Here is a 12,761-nt window from a genome sequence, read left to right as displayed (position 1 = left end):
GGGAATAAGAGAGCTCACGCCTACATCAAAAGTCCCCAGTGAGGGAACCTTTTTTCTGCAGAGCTGTAGAAAAAAAAAGGGAATTTAGAAATATTGTCCTGAGAAGTGTGGATGAGGGCCTTCATCTCTGCTGTACGAGTAATGCATTGAAGCCATTCCTTGATAGGAGAAGGACAGATTGACTTCCAACGGTAATCATATGTACAGCAACCAATTTGTGATATAATCCTAGAAGAATAAAGAGGATATTGTGCTGGAGAAAACTCCAATAGGAGCAAGAAAACAGACATTGTCGTGTCATGACCCTTACATAAGAAAGCTGGAGCCCCAGACAAGACCACCAAACACGGAGAAAGGTACCCACTTCCTGGCACACCTCCAGCAAGGATCAGAGACTGTAGGCTTGATATTGTGGAGCAGAGATGGCGTTTTGTACCAATGAGTTTTTATCTTATAACCCTTCTCCTGAATGGAGAAGTTCAAGGATCCCTTACGGATAAATAAATGAACACGCTCCCAACCCTCATCATCTATATCTATGCCAAGTTCAGTCTCCCAGGGGGTACAGTCAAAGCACAAGCTAGCTGGAGGATCACTAAACAGAGAAGCATTTAGAGTCGAGATTACATGACTCTGGGGGGTGGTTCGGGAGCCCAGAGACTCCAACACTGTAAGTGACCTATTAAAGGCATTCCCTAAAGGCCCGTACACACGTACCGATCGTCGGCATACAAACGTCGGTGGACGAAGGATCTGCCGATTGTACGCGTGTTAGTATGGTGCCTCCGACAGATGTCTGCGCACAATCCGCGGACAAAAGTCTTTCGTGCAAACATGAAAATATTTGTATGCCGACACCAGAACGGACGATTGTTCGCCTGTCAGTACACAATTCGGCCGACAGACCGCAGATTTGCAAGACTGGGCATGCTCAGAAAATAGAAAACACAGGGAAAGTTAACCATTACATGACATCACTTCTGCAGTCGGCGGACAAAATTCTTGTGCTGTCCTTGTGCTGTCTTTGCACTTTTCAGCAGACACCGACATCCCGGGGAGAAAAGAGGAACATTTGTAAGCCGACCATCGGTACGTGTGTACGGGGCTTTAGGGACGGGTTGTCTAAGAAATGTTTAAGTTGGAGATAAGACCACAACGATGCAGAATTGGAAATCTCTGCCAGTTCAGTGAGCCTCAAAGTGTTTTCTTAACAAAATAAAGCAAGGACACATGGATGGATGGGTGAGTTTGCTTTGAATTTTAAAAATGAATAAATAATGTATTCAGTTGGCGTTGTTATAGTTTAATTCTGCTTAAGGTTATAAAGTTAGGAAGTATGATGTATAGGGAAATAAATGTGATCTACGGTGTGGACATTAAAAAGACAAAAAGAAAAGCGCTCTAAGTGCAGACAAATTTATTGTAAAATAAGAACAATAGCTGTAGCTACTCACAAGATGCCACGGTATTCAGGCTTTTTTGCATCAAATATGATATGAAGCTCTTCTAGATGGTGCCATCTATCCACACTACAGGCACCACCTAGAAGAGCTTCATATCATATTACAGCTATTGTTCTAATTTTACAATAAATTTGTCTGCACTTAGAGCCCTCTTCTTTTTGTCTTTTTCTGCTTCAGAGTCTTCCTCACTTCTGAGAAGAGCTGCTCAGTGCCATTGGACATCCAGATTTGGGACTTTTATTCATTATCTACTGGTATTTATTTTATGTAGAAGTCCCTTTTTTTTTCTTTGAGATTTCCCATTCCCCTTCCATCTCCCCAGTCTGGTAGTTTTTCATTCACCCTTCATATGCCAGTGGTTTTTTTGCGCTCTACATTTGTGTGTTTACGGTGTGGACATTAGCGTCTTTCTAAATCCAAAAGGACTGGATTGGACTGGATCAACTCTCATCAGGTATATATGCAGTAGGGGATAAAAAACGGGACAAGCCCATAGCGTGATACCGCTAAAATCACAATTTTATTGTAACAAATACAAGTTTTAAATAGCCGATGGAAAACAGGCAATCGGCTATTTAAAGAGGTGTGACGCCGACGTTGGTTACGCCCCCTTGACAACATCCTATTGACGAAAAGCTTCGGGAGGAGCGAACCCACGTCATTCGTCACACCCAGAAACCGGAAGTGTCCGCTCCGCTTTGATGTTTCCCAATAGCTACAGGCTTTTTTTGTTCACCTGTGGGTGAGTGCAACTTGTATTTTTTACAATAAAATTGTGATTTTAGTGGTATTACGCTATGGGCTTGTCACGTTTTTTATCCCCTACTTCATATATACCTGATGAGAGTTGATCCAGTCCAATCCAGTCCTTTTGGAGGTTGATCTGTGGTGGTGTACTCCCTGTGGCTGACTTACCGGAGCTGCTATGCTGGATATAGGTGGTAGTAGTCCTTAACTACTCACTGCGTATCACCTTTCCTCCTCTGGTAAGAGGCTCTATGTGGTGGAGGGATTCACAAAGTTGTTTATGTCATCCTAATTATTCACCAGGGTGGAAATCTCTCATCGCATCAAATTATATGAACAGTTGTAGAACTTTTGAGCTGAGAATGGACTATGCAGCCTTATTCTATTGCTAATGCTATATGTTTTTGTCCTGTGCTATGCTTTTCCATTGAGAGGTTTATTACTTTATGATGTAATTGGCCAGTCCAATTTTAGCGCGACTCCATCCATTTTACATTCCTACCATACATTCCAGGTGTTTTTGAGTTCGCTGCATTATAAGGGCGCGGGTATATTTCAATTTTATATACTTTATTGCTAATATCTTGCCAAAAGATGTGCTTTTACATTCACCTACAATTTTACTGGTTCATCTATAGTTACATTAGAATGTTCATTAGAATAAATAGTTACTAGCAGCAGTGTTGCTCTTTGTAGTTTCAGATATTATTATGTGGCCAAAAAGCAACTCTTCAGTTGTCAACCAAAATGCAAAAAATGTGTTTGCCACTAAAGATGAATGGGTGCTGCAGTCGGTAGCGGTGTACAACACGACCTATAAGACCACGGATGTGGAGTACAGCCAAGTCGTCTACAGTGTAAGAAATGACAGTTCATGTTACCTACATGACATCCATTCACTTTTCTCACTGTATTTTGCTATGTATCTTATTACAATTTTTAAGAATATTCTTTTGCATTACATTTTGGGTCTATTCCATGTTTTGGTATATAAAGTAAAGCCACACATATGCCCAACATGAATACTTGCGCAGTGGGACACTTACTGCTGCCCTGCAAGCTAAATCTATAAATTTGCTAATAATCTGTTATTTTGACTTTGCATCTGTGAAAAAAACAGCATACCAGTGCATTCACTGATTCAGGCTCTGTCCTGCAATGCAGTCTTAAGCCATAGCGACAGCTCATACGTTGTTAGGGTACGGACCTGTCCAAAAGAAATCTGGCTGCATTGGATTTCATAAAACCTAAATGACTGTAAACCAAGTGGATTTCCTAGCACAGATGCAAATGTCACTGTTTACCACTATTAGTTAACTTGTTTCCTGGAGTTTTCATTTAAAGAAAACCTGTAAAAAAAATCACATGGAGATGATTGCTTAGTGACCTTCTGAAATTGTTCATTGTCTGGCTGTCTCTAATCCAAAACTTGATTTTCTAATCTAATGACCTGGAACAAGCATGCTAACTATTAAAGTCAGAGTTACGTCAGAACTCCCAAACAGTATGCTTGTTTTAGGTCATTAAAGGAGAAAATATGTATCAGGATGACAGCCAGGCAACTGCATTTGTAGGAGCATAGATAGGCAATGGCAGTCTCTATATCTCCGTCATCAAAGTTTCATCATTTTAAAGGGTTGATTCTCGTGAAGTGACAATTCAGTTATTTTAAGGTGTATCTAAAGCAGGGTAGGAAATGGTTAATGTGTCCCATCAGAAAGTTTTCCCTTTACTTTCTGTCCCAGAGACACAATAGGAATTTAGAAGTGTTTTCCTTAAAGCACCAGAACGGGTTTTTTCCTTTGGAAGATTTCCCCCACTCTCCCTAGGACCAATAGAGAAGGTGAATTTCATAGACAGCATTAAAAATCTGTGAGCATGGGATCGAAGAAAAAAAAGTTTATCTTAAGTGTAAGCGAACAAACAAAATCCATGATGAAAAAGAAAAAAATAATATATATTCAAAATGATTAACTAATAATGTATTATTATTCAAAATGATTTTTTATCTTTAGAGTTTTTTATCAAAATTATTTGAATAAATTATTATTATTATCATAATATCTTTTTCTCATTGATTTTGGTTTTTAGTTTACTGTGTGTCAATAGGCCTTTTTTTTCTTAGTTCTCATGTTCACATAATTGTTTTTGAAAGGTAAGATCTTTCCACATTTTAACAAAAACGAAAAAAATAAAAAAAATCAATAATAAATGAAAGGTACTACAATATTTCAAACATAAAGTGCCATGTATAAGACAAAATGACATAAATCAAACATGTGATCATCTAACATCACACAATTGTTAATATTTAATCAAAGTCCTAGAAGTCCACAAAGTGCAAAGCATGTGCCAAAAAGTATAGAAATCATCGAATAGAGGTTGGAAGGAGCACTGGAGTCACTTTATGCAGAGAAGCACTTCTGTTACTTTTTTATCTGATATCACTTGTCAATATACCGCTCTTGGGTGATTTCTATACTTTTTGGCACATGGACTTCTAGGACTTTGAATATATATATTAGAAATGTGCATGATGTTAAATGGTTACATGTTTGATTTTATATTAGAAATTTGCATGATGTTAGATGGTCACATGTTTAATTTATGTAATTTTGACTTATACATGGCACTTTATGTTTGAAATATTGTAGTGCTGCACTTTATATTTATCACTGAGTTTTATCATCGGGTTGATCACCTTTGTGCTAGCAGCTTCACCTCTTAAGTGCTCACTGTGTTTTATTGAGGTAAAAAAAAAAAAAAAAATGCTGGCTTAATATACACTTTAAATCCACATCCTACTGTATACCTGACCTTTTGCTTGCAGTCTTCCTAGAAATACTGAGGATACTTTACAAGAATTAAAATATGGTGTCGTTTCCTGGTAAACCCATCTAGTTCTGCCATATCTTTCCAGTGGAGTAATAAGAGGGAAGGTGCTGTACTCCCTATGTTTCTGAAATCTAGTCACATCATAGGGTTATGTTGGAAAGAGGCCTATAGCATGAAAAAAATGAGGTTGAAGGATTATAAGAGGTGCATAGAAGTCAGCCAGCCCCCAGTCTGATGTACTCACCCTCCAGTCTGTCAGTACATCAGACTGGGGGCTGGCTGACTTCCATGCACCTCTTATAATCTTTCAACCTCATTTTTTTCTTGATACAGGGATGGAGACGCCGGGCACTACCTGCTGGGGTCTCACTTAAAGTCCCACCTAGCCTATTGTGTTTAAGCAACCAGGGTAGGAGACGCCTTGCCTACAGCTTGGTGCCTCATATAAAGTCCGACCGTGCGATTTTCATGCGTTTTTGGTGGATGCAGTCTGATTTGACCTTAGTTGTTCCGTATACAGGGATGGAGACCAATAGCATGACCTGCTTGTCTCACACAAAGTCCCAAATAGGAAATTAGGGATTGAAAGGCATTGTGCTTTACAGGCCATGCCCCACATATAAAATCCCAATCTGTCTTTATACTGCATCCACCAAGGGGATGGAGGTGTAATGCTTCTCAGCTGGTCCTTTCCAGTCTGTACCATCGTTACAACTTAGTTATTTGAGTTTTGAGACAACAGACCAGTCATGGATGGGGGTGGGTTGGGGGAGGTTTGGGCTGTCTCCCACCCACCTGTTTCCCCATCCATCCATTAGCAGCCATGTGCTCCCAGTGTGGACACACTAAATTAGGAAGTGTTAGGACTGCAGATAAAACAGGGTGCCGTGAAGTGGCTCTGCAGCTTACACATGCGTTTGCAAATGTGTGTCAACTAAACCCCTGTTCTTTGTATCATGAGACAGGTCTACTTGGTTGGTGACAGACTGGAGGGTGAGTACATCAGACTGGGGGCTGGCTGATTTCCATGCACCTCTTATAATCCTTCAACCTCATTTTTTTCTTGATACAGGGATGGAGACGCCGGGCACTACCTGCTGGGGTCTCACTTAAAGTCCCACCTAGCCTGTTGTGTTTAAGAGACCTATAGCATTACCTCCAGCATCTTCCTTCATATCTCTATTGCATTGGGGTTGATTTACTAAAAGCAAATAGACTGTGCACTTTGCAAGGGCATTTGGAGGTTAGTGCTCTGCTGACTTTTATCACCCAATCATGTGCGAGCAGAAATCCTCTTTTTTTTCCCTTGCATGTGATTGGGTATTCTTTGCAAAGTGTGGCTTCACCTCATTCACTAAACTCTGAAGCAACTGCACCTGCTGAGTGCACAGTCTATTTGCCTTCAGTAAATCAACCCCATCGTTTGCTCCATATACTTGCAGAAACAGAATATAATCTTTGTTGGTGTCTGTGTATAAGTTTTTTGCTGACAGAATGTGCAAAATATTTATGTATTATTTCCATATGATTTTTTTTCCATAGATTTCTATAAAAAGAGTTTCTGTTATATACGTTTTAAACCTCATTATACCCGCCTGTTTCTTGGTTTTCCTGGATATTGCAAGTATGTTCATCCAGAAGTACACAAGTAGACTTGATTTCAAGATCACTGTTGTTCTGGGTTTCTCCGTGATGCTGCTAATTCTGAATGGCTTGCTGCCCAATTCTGATAACCCTCCCATGTTAGGTATGTTATATGATAATAGAATTAAATCTACAATTCAGTGAAATGTAACATGGGTTTTAAAGAAAACCTGGCATGAGAGCACCTGCTAAATGTTTGGCTGTCAGAACAATTATGCTATTAGTACTTAACAATAGGTGTTTTTTTTCTTAATTTTTAATGTAATTTTACATTTGTATCTCTTTGTTGCTTCTCCCTGGGGACTCAAAGCACTTATTTTACCTTTCAGCCTACTGTATCTCCCTAGTACCTTTATATGCCCCCTCCCCCAAGCAATGACCTGAAGTTCAATGTCATCACTGGCTTCAGGATGATCTGCACCACTTCCTCAATCTTCTGGGTTGTGGAGGAAGGTACTGAATATAGCAGACTCAAAGACTTCTGCTGTCATCAGTCCAGTTGTTTGGAGAAGGTATTGATTATCCTTGCTGGGTGCTATGGTTATCTATGGATGAACACAGCACTGGTAATTGGATTGCGCACCCTTCCCCGCCATATCCAAAACTTGATACAGAAATACTTACACGATAAATATAAGATTGCGCTAAACTAAAACCACTGTGATAGTAATGAAACAATCGTGCAAAATACAATAAAGTGCATATTCAACATAAAATCATGTTGTAATAAAGTATCCATGAATAGTCCATATAATTATAAGAGCGGATAAATGAATATGGATAAACACTTGATAAACTTGTTGTATAGCACCATACACCTCCACCAAATCACCACAGGTAGTGTATGCGCTAACCAGAGATCGTGGACCCCTTGTTATAGGGGGTCAAACAGGCATATCAGATCAAATACCGGACATCAGAAACAGGCACCGTCTCCTCACATTCACTGGAGATCCCAATGTGTTTACCTAGGCAATGGGCTTCCAAACAGCATTTCCAAGGGAAAACAAAAATGGACTCGATAGTGAAGTAAGCTTGAACTTGGAGTTTATTAAAAAGATTAGGTGCACTTACATTTAGTAGGTCAAAAACGAGCATAAAGTCACATATTGCGGTTTCCGGTTCTCAAAAACGCCTTCCGCGTTCCACAAGTATGTAAACCGGAAGCCGGAAGTTGACCGGAGGTTGGGTCGGCGTAGCGTCCTAGGACCAGTGACTACGCCGACCCAATCTCCGGTCAACTTCCGGCTTCCGGTTTACATATTCGTGGAACGCGGAAGGCGTTTTTGAGAACCGGAGACCGCAATATGTGACTTTATGCTCGTTTTTGACCTACTAAATGTAAGTGCACCTAATATTTTTAATAAACTCCAAGTTCAAGCTTACTTCACTATCGAGTCAATTTTTGTTTTCCCTTGCTGTTTGGAAGCCCATTGCCTAGGTAAACACATTGGGATCTCCAGTGAATGTGAGGAGACGGTGCCTGTTTCTGATGTCCGGTATTTGATCTGATATGCCTGTTTGACCCCCTATAACAAGGGGTCCACGATCTCTGGTTAGCGCATACACTACCTGTGGTGATTTGGTGGAGGTGTATGGTGCTATACAACAAGTTTATCAAGTGTTTATCCATATTCATTTATCTGCTCTTATAATTATATGGACTATTCATGGACACTTTATTACAACATGATTTTATGTTGAATATGCACTTTATTGTATTTTGCACGATTGTTTCATTACTATCACAGTGGTTTTAGTTTAGCGCAATCTTATATTTATCGTATAAGTATTTCTGTATCAATTTCTCACATTTTTTGTGTGCTGATTGCTGCTTCTAATTTGGGTTTTCCCACACTATTAATAGTATTATTTATTATCAAATATATTTAATCGGTGTTTCACATTCTTACTCATTTGCGCAGGTTTAGGGTTTATCACCTTATTTAATTTTTACATATCCAAAACTTAACTAATCTAAAACATTTTCTGAAATACCTCAAACAGAAAACATTTTGGCCATTAGATGGAGCTGAGGATCATAGGAAGTCATAATATTAGACAAAATGCCCTCATGTAGATACTATTATGACAACATGTAAACAATACTGAAATGTGTCTGATCTTGTATGGCACATGTGGGATTAGGGGCAGATTTAATTGGTTGGCTGGCAGAGAAGAAGTAAAGAAAAAAGGAAGGTGCTAGTAAAAATTCTATTATCTAATTTATTGCATTAGTGTGGTCAAGCTAGTTAAGAGGTTGGGGATGGGGGGGAAAGGTCTGATTTAATGAATTGAAAATAAGTATGTAATATAACACCTTTTAACATGATGAAAAAAAAATGATATGGGAATAATCCCATGCAAGACATTTTCCAATGGGAGGGCTTTAGTGAATCAAGCAAAGTTAGTAAAAGCACACTGACCATGACTTTCTTGCATGTTGTTTACAACTCCTGGAAAAAAGTATGGAATCACCACTCTTGAAAAATGTTTATTCAAATTTTTAATTGCCTAGACAAAAACTAATTACAGACATGCCTCAAAACAATTTTCATTTAAATCCCATTACATTCCAACCTTCTGGCTTAAAGAAACACTTTAAAAAAGGAAAGACAGAAAGAGAGAAAGAAAGAAAGAAAGAAAGAAAGAAAGAAAGAAAGAAAGAAAGAAAGAAAGAAAGAAAGAAAGAAAGAAAGAAAGAAAGAAAGAAAGAAAGAAAGAAAGAAAGAAAGAAAGAAAGAAAGAAAGAAAGAAAGAAAGAAAGAAAGAAAACTGTAGTCAATTGCAACTTTTTTTGTAGATCAAGCAGAGAAAAAAAATATGTAATCACTCAATTCTGAGGAAAATATTATGGAATTACCATGTACTTTGCAGTTCTAAAGCAAACATATGCATCAGACTACATCTGCAAATTAGTCTGCAGTTAAAAAAAGAATGCTTGCACACCTTGGTGAGCTGTTGCACTAACCTGATTGACATGAATAATGGCTCCAACATGAGAAATGTCAGTTGAAACAAAGGAGAGGATTATAAAACTGCTTCAAGAAGGTAAATCATCACAGAATGTTGCAAAAGTTGTTGGTTGTTCCCAGTCAGTTGTGTCTAAAATCTGGACAAAGTACAAATCAAATAGGAAGGTTGTTAAAGGGAAGTGTGCTGTGATGAATCACAAATCTTCATTTGGCAGGGTGATGACGCTGGAACTTTTGTTTGGTGTCGTTCCAATGAAATGTATGAAGACGACTGCTTGAAGAAAACATGCACATTTTCAAAATTATGGATGATATGGGGTTGCATGTCAGGTAAAGGTACGGGGGAGATGACAGTCATTAAAGCTTCAGTAAATGCACAGGTTTGTAATGAGATTTTGGACACTTTTCTTATTCCAATAATTAAAAAGATGTTTGGTGACGATGACATCATTTTTCAGCATGATAATGCATCTTGCCATGGGGAAAAAGCCATGAAAACTTTCCTTCAAGAAAGACATATAGGGGTTTATTTCATAATCTAGGTAGTGCAAAATTAGTCACAATTCTGCAGAGAAATCAATCAGCTTCTAACATCAGCTTCTTTATTTAAGCTTCAGCAGTAATACCTGGAAGCTGATTGGTTTCTCTGCAGAATTATGACTAATTTTGCCCTCTCTAGCTTTAGTAAAAAAATCATATTATCAATGGCATGAACTGAAAATAGTCCGAACCTCAATCCAATTGAAAAATCTATGGGGGAAATGAAAGAAAATGGTCCATGACAAGGCTTCAACCTGCAAAGCTGATCTGGCAACTGCAATAAGAGAAAGTTGGAGCTGGATTGATGAAGAATACTGTTTGTCAATTAGTTAAATCTATACCTCAGAGAATTCAAGCTGCCGTAAAAGCCAGAGGTGGTACAACAAAGTACTAGTGATGTACTGTAGTGGTTTTTTTTTTTTGTTTTTTTTTCAAGATTCCATAATATTTTCCCTTGACTTGAGTGATTCCATATATTTTTCTTCTGCTTGATCTGAAAAAAACAGTTGCAATTGACCACAGTATTCTTTCTTTTTTTCTTATAAGTGTTTCTTAAGCCAGAAGGTTGGGATGCTAAATGAAAATAGTTTTGAGGCATGTATGTGATTGTTTTTTTTCCCTACACAATTAAACAATTGAATGAACATTTTTCAGAGTGGTGAGAGTTTGTAGTAGAACTTTAAGAACTTGTTTAGAAAAACTTTAAATGGTGTGTCTAAAATATAATGCTGTAAAATATACAGGGGCAATTTAACCTTTTAAAAGCCAAACCTACAAAAAATAAATCTGCATGGCTTTGTAAATTCAGCACCATTTTGGTTTTCCGTAACTTTTAGATATAAGATGTCCTCATTGGAATTAACAAGTCCACCTAATTGTTGTGGCCATTACCAAACCAAAGTATGATTCTGTCCCCATGGATTGTCCATAACGTACAGTTGACTTATACACAATCTGCAAAAGAAATTTAAAAAAACGAAGACACAATCTGCTTTGGAGAAAACTTGCAACTTGTGGCACTAAGGTTCCATTCACACTTGTACAACTCCAAAGTTGCACCGACTTTGGAGTGCAACTTTGGATGGGTGTAACTTGGGTACAATTTTGGCTCTAACCGGTGATAATGGAAAACTGTTGCACACAAGTTGCATTGTATAACATTCAGGTATGACTTTCATGCAACTTCAGAGGGTTAATATTGAAGTCAATGGCCGTCAAGTTGCATTAAAGTCGGACCAAAGTCGTTCATGAACTACTTTGAAGCTGCTGCAACTTTAGGTCATGCATATGAATGGTTATTATTGGAAAACATGGGGAACGACTTATGCAACTCTGATGTCCAAAATTGCATGAAAAAGTTGCACAAGTGTGAATGGAGCCTTAGAGATACCATAGGTGATTCATCAGCTCTCCAGTGCTTATCCAAAATTTAAATATGACCTCTGTATGCAGCTGAAAATATTTATTACTATATTATTTTTATGGGGTAACAAATAAGGCTAATCTTTTTTTAGGTATTTTCTTTTGCATTTGTATGGCCATGATGGTTCTCAGCATCATTGGAACAATAGCTACTTCCTATATGACAGAGAATTCTACAACCAACTCGCAGGTCCCTGTATGGGTCAAGATACTGATCTTGAAGCATCTGGCGCGTATTATGTTCTTTAAAAATGTTTCTGCCAAAGATGAATTGGTTACACCAGTCACAGCAGACAATGGTAAATGTCCACTACAAGATTTTTCTTTTTTTACCTACCTTTGCCTATCCTCTTTTTAAAAGGCTTCATTTTGTTTTCCAGATCCTGAAAATGCTAAAAAATCAGAAACAAATGAAGATATTTCATTAGAGAGGAGAGCACTAGAGAATGATTCAAATGTTAGGAAAGAGGTTAAGCTGTTAAAAAGAATCTTGTTAGAAATTTTAAGGATCCATCGTGAACTGATACTTGATATGCAGCAGAAGGATGCAAAAAAAGAATGGTCACTAGTAGCCCAGATTGTAGACCGACTAGTCCTTATTCTGTATCTTATCACTGTAACTTTGGTGTTTATCATTATGATCTGTGTTTGGGCCACTTAGGGTTCGTTTTGACATAACTAAATGTCCTGAGAGTCAGCTAGAGGATGTTTTGTACAGCAGAACAAGAACCTTCAGATGTTTATAAATTGTAAATTCGGATGTGCAGAGTCAACCAAGGGTGGGCTGTATGCTAAATTGGTTCAAATGGGAAAGCATAGATAGTAGCCACACAAAATAAAGAAGTCTTTGTATAACTCAAACTCTCAAACTCTGGCATAATCAAACAGTATTTTCCTTTGAAGAAATTAACATGGCACAACCTGCACTCCCCGCCCCTTTAAATTTACATTTACAATATGAGCCATTTTTATGCCGAACAATGAGATATGATAGAATCAGAGGCCTTTACCCTCCTCTATGGGGGAGCTGTGAAGGCCACAGGGAACTACAATGCTTATTAGGACAGAACTACAGTACAGATGTAGACCATTCATTGACTTCAATCTATTCACTTCTGTAATCTACAAAACAAGA

General features: G+C 38.2%; 1 protein-coding gene across 1 annotated transcript in view; it reads left to right on the top strand.

The window, feature by feature from the left end:
* The window catches only part of LOC309566015 (5-hydroxytryptamine receptor 3A-like), a gene marked incomplete at both ends in the record, with an annotated part of 108,924 nt that extends 96,637 nt beyond the window's left edge, over positions 1-12,287 (top strand). Inside the window, 4 exons of the mRNA XM_082271034.1 lie at positions 2,907-3,067; positions 6,588-6,792; positions 11,719-11,925; positions 12,007-12,287. Coding sequence (XP_082127160.1) covers positions 2,907-3,067; positions 6,588-6,792; positions 11,719-11,925; positions 12,007-12,287 — 854 coding nt within the window. The remainder of the gene's footprint in view (positions 1-2,906; positions 3,068-6,587; positions 6,793-11,718; positions 11,926-12,006) is intronic.
* Between the last annotated feature and the right edge of the window lie 474 nt (positions 12,288-12,761).

This window comes from Pelophylax lessonae, assembly GCF_965119305.1.
Source record: "Pelophylax lessonae genome assembly, chromosome: 10".
Taxonomy (NCBI): domain Eukaryota; kingdom Metazoa; phylum Chordata; class Amphibia; order Anura; family Ranidae; genus Pelophylax; species Pelophylax lessonae.
Note: the sequence above shows the minus strand (reverse complement) of the source record. Positions and strands in the feature narration are given on the sequence as shown.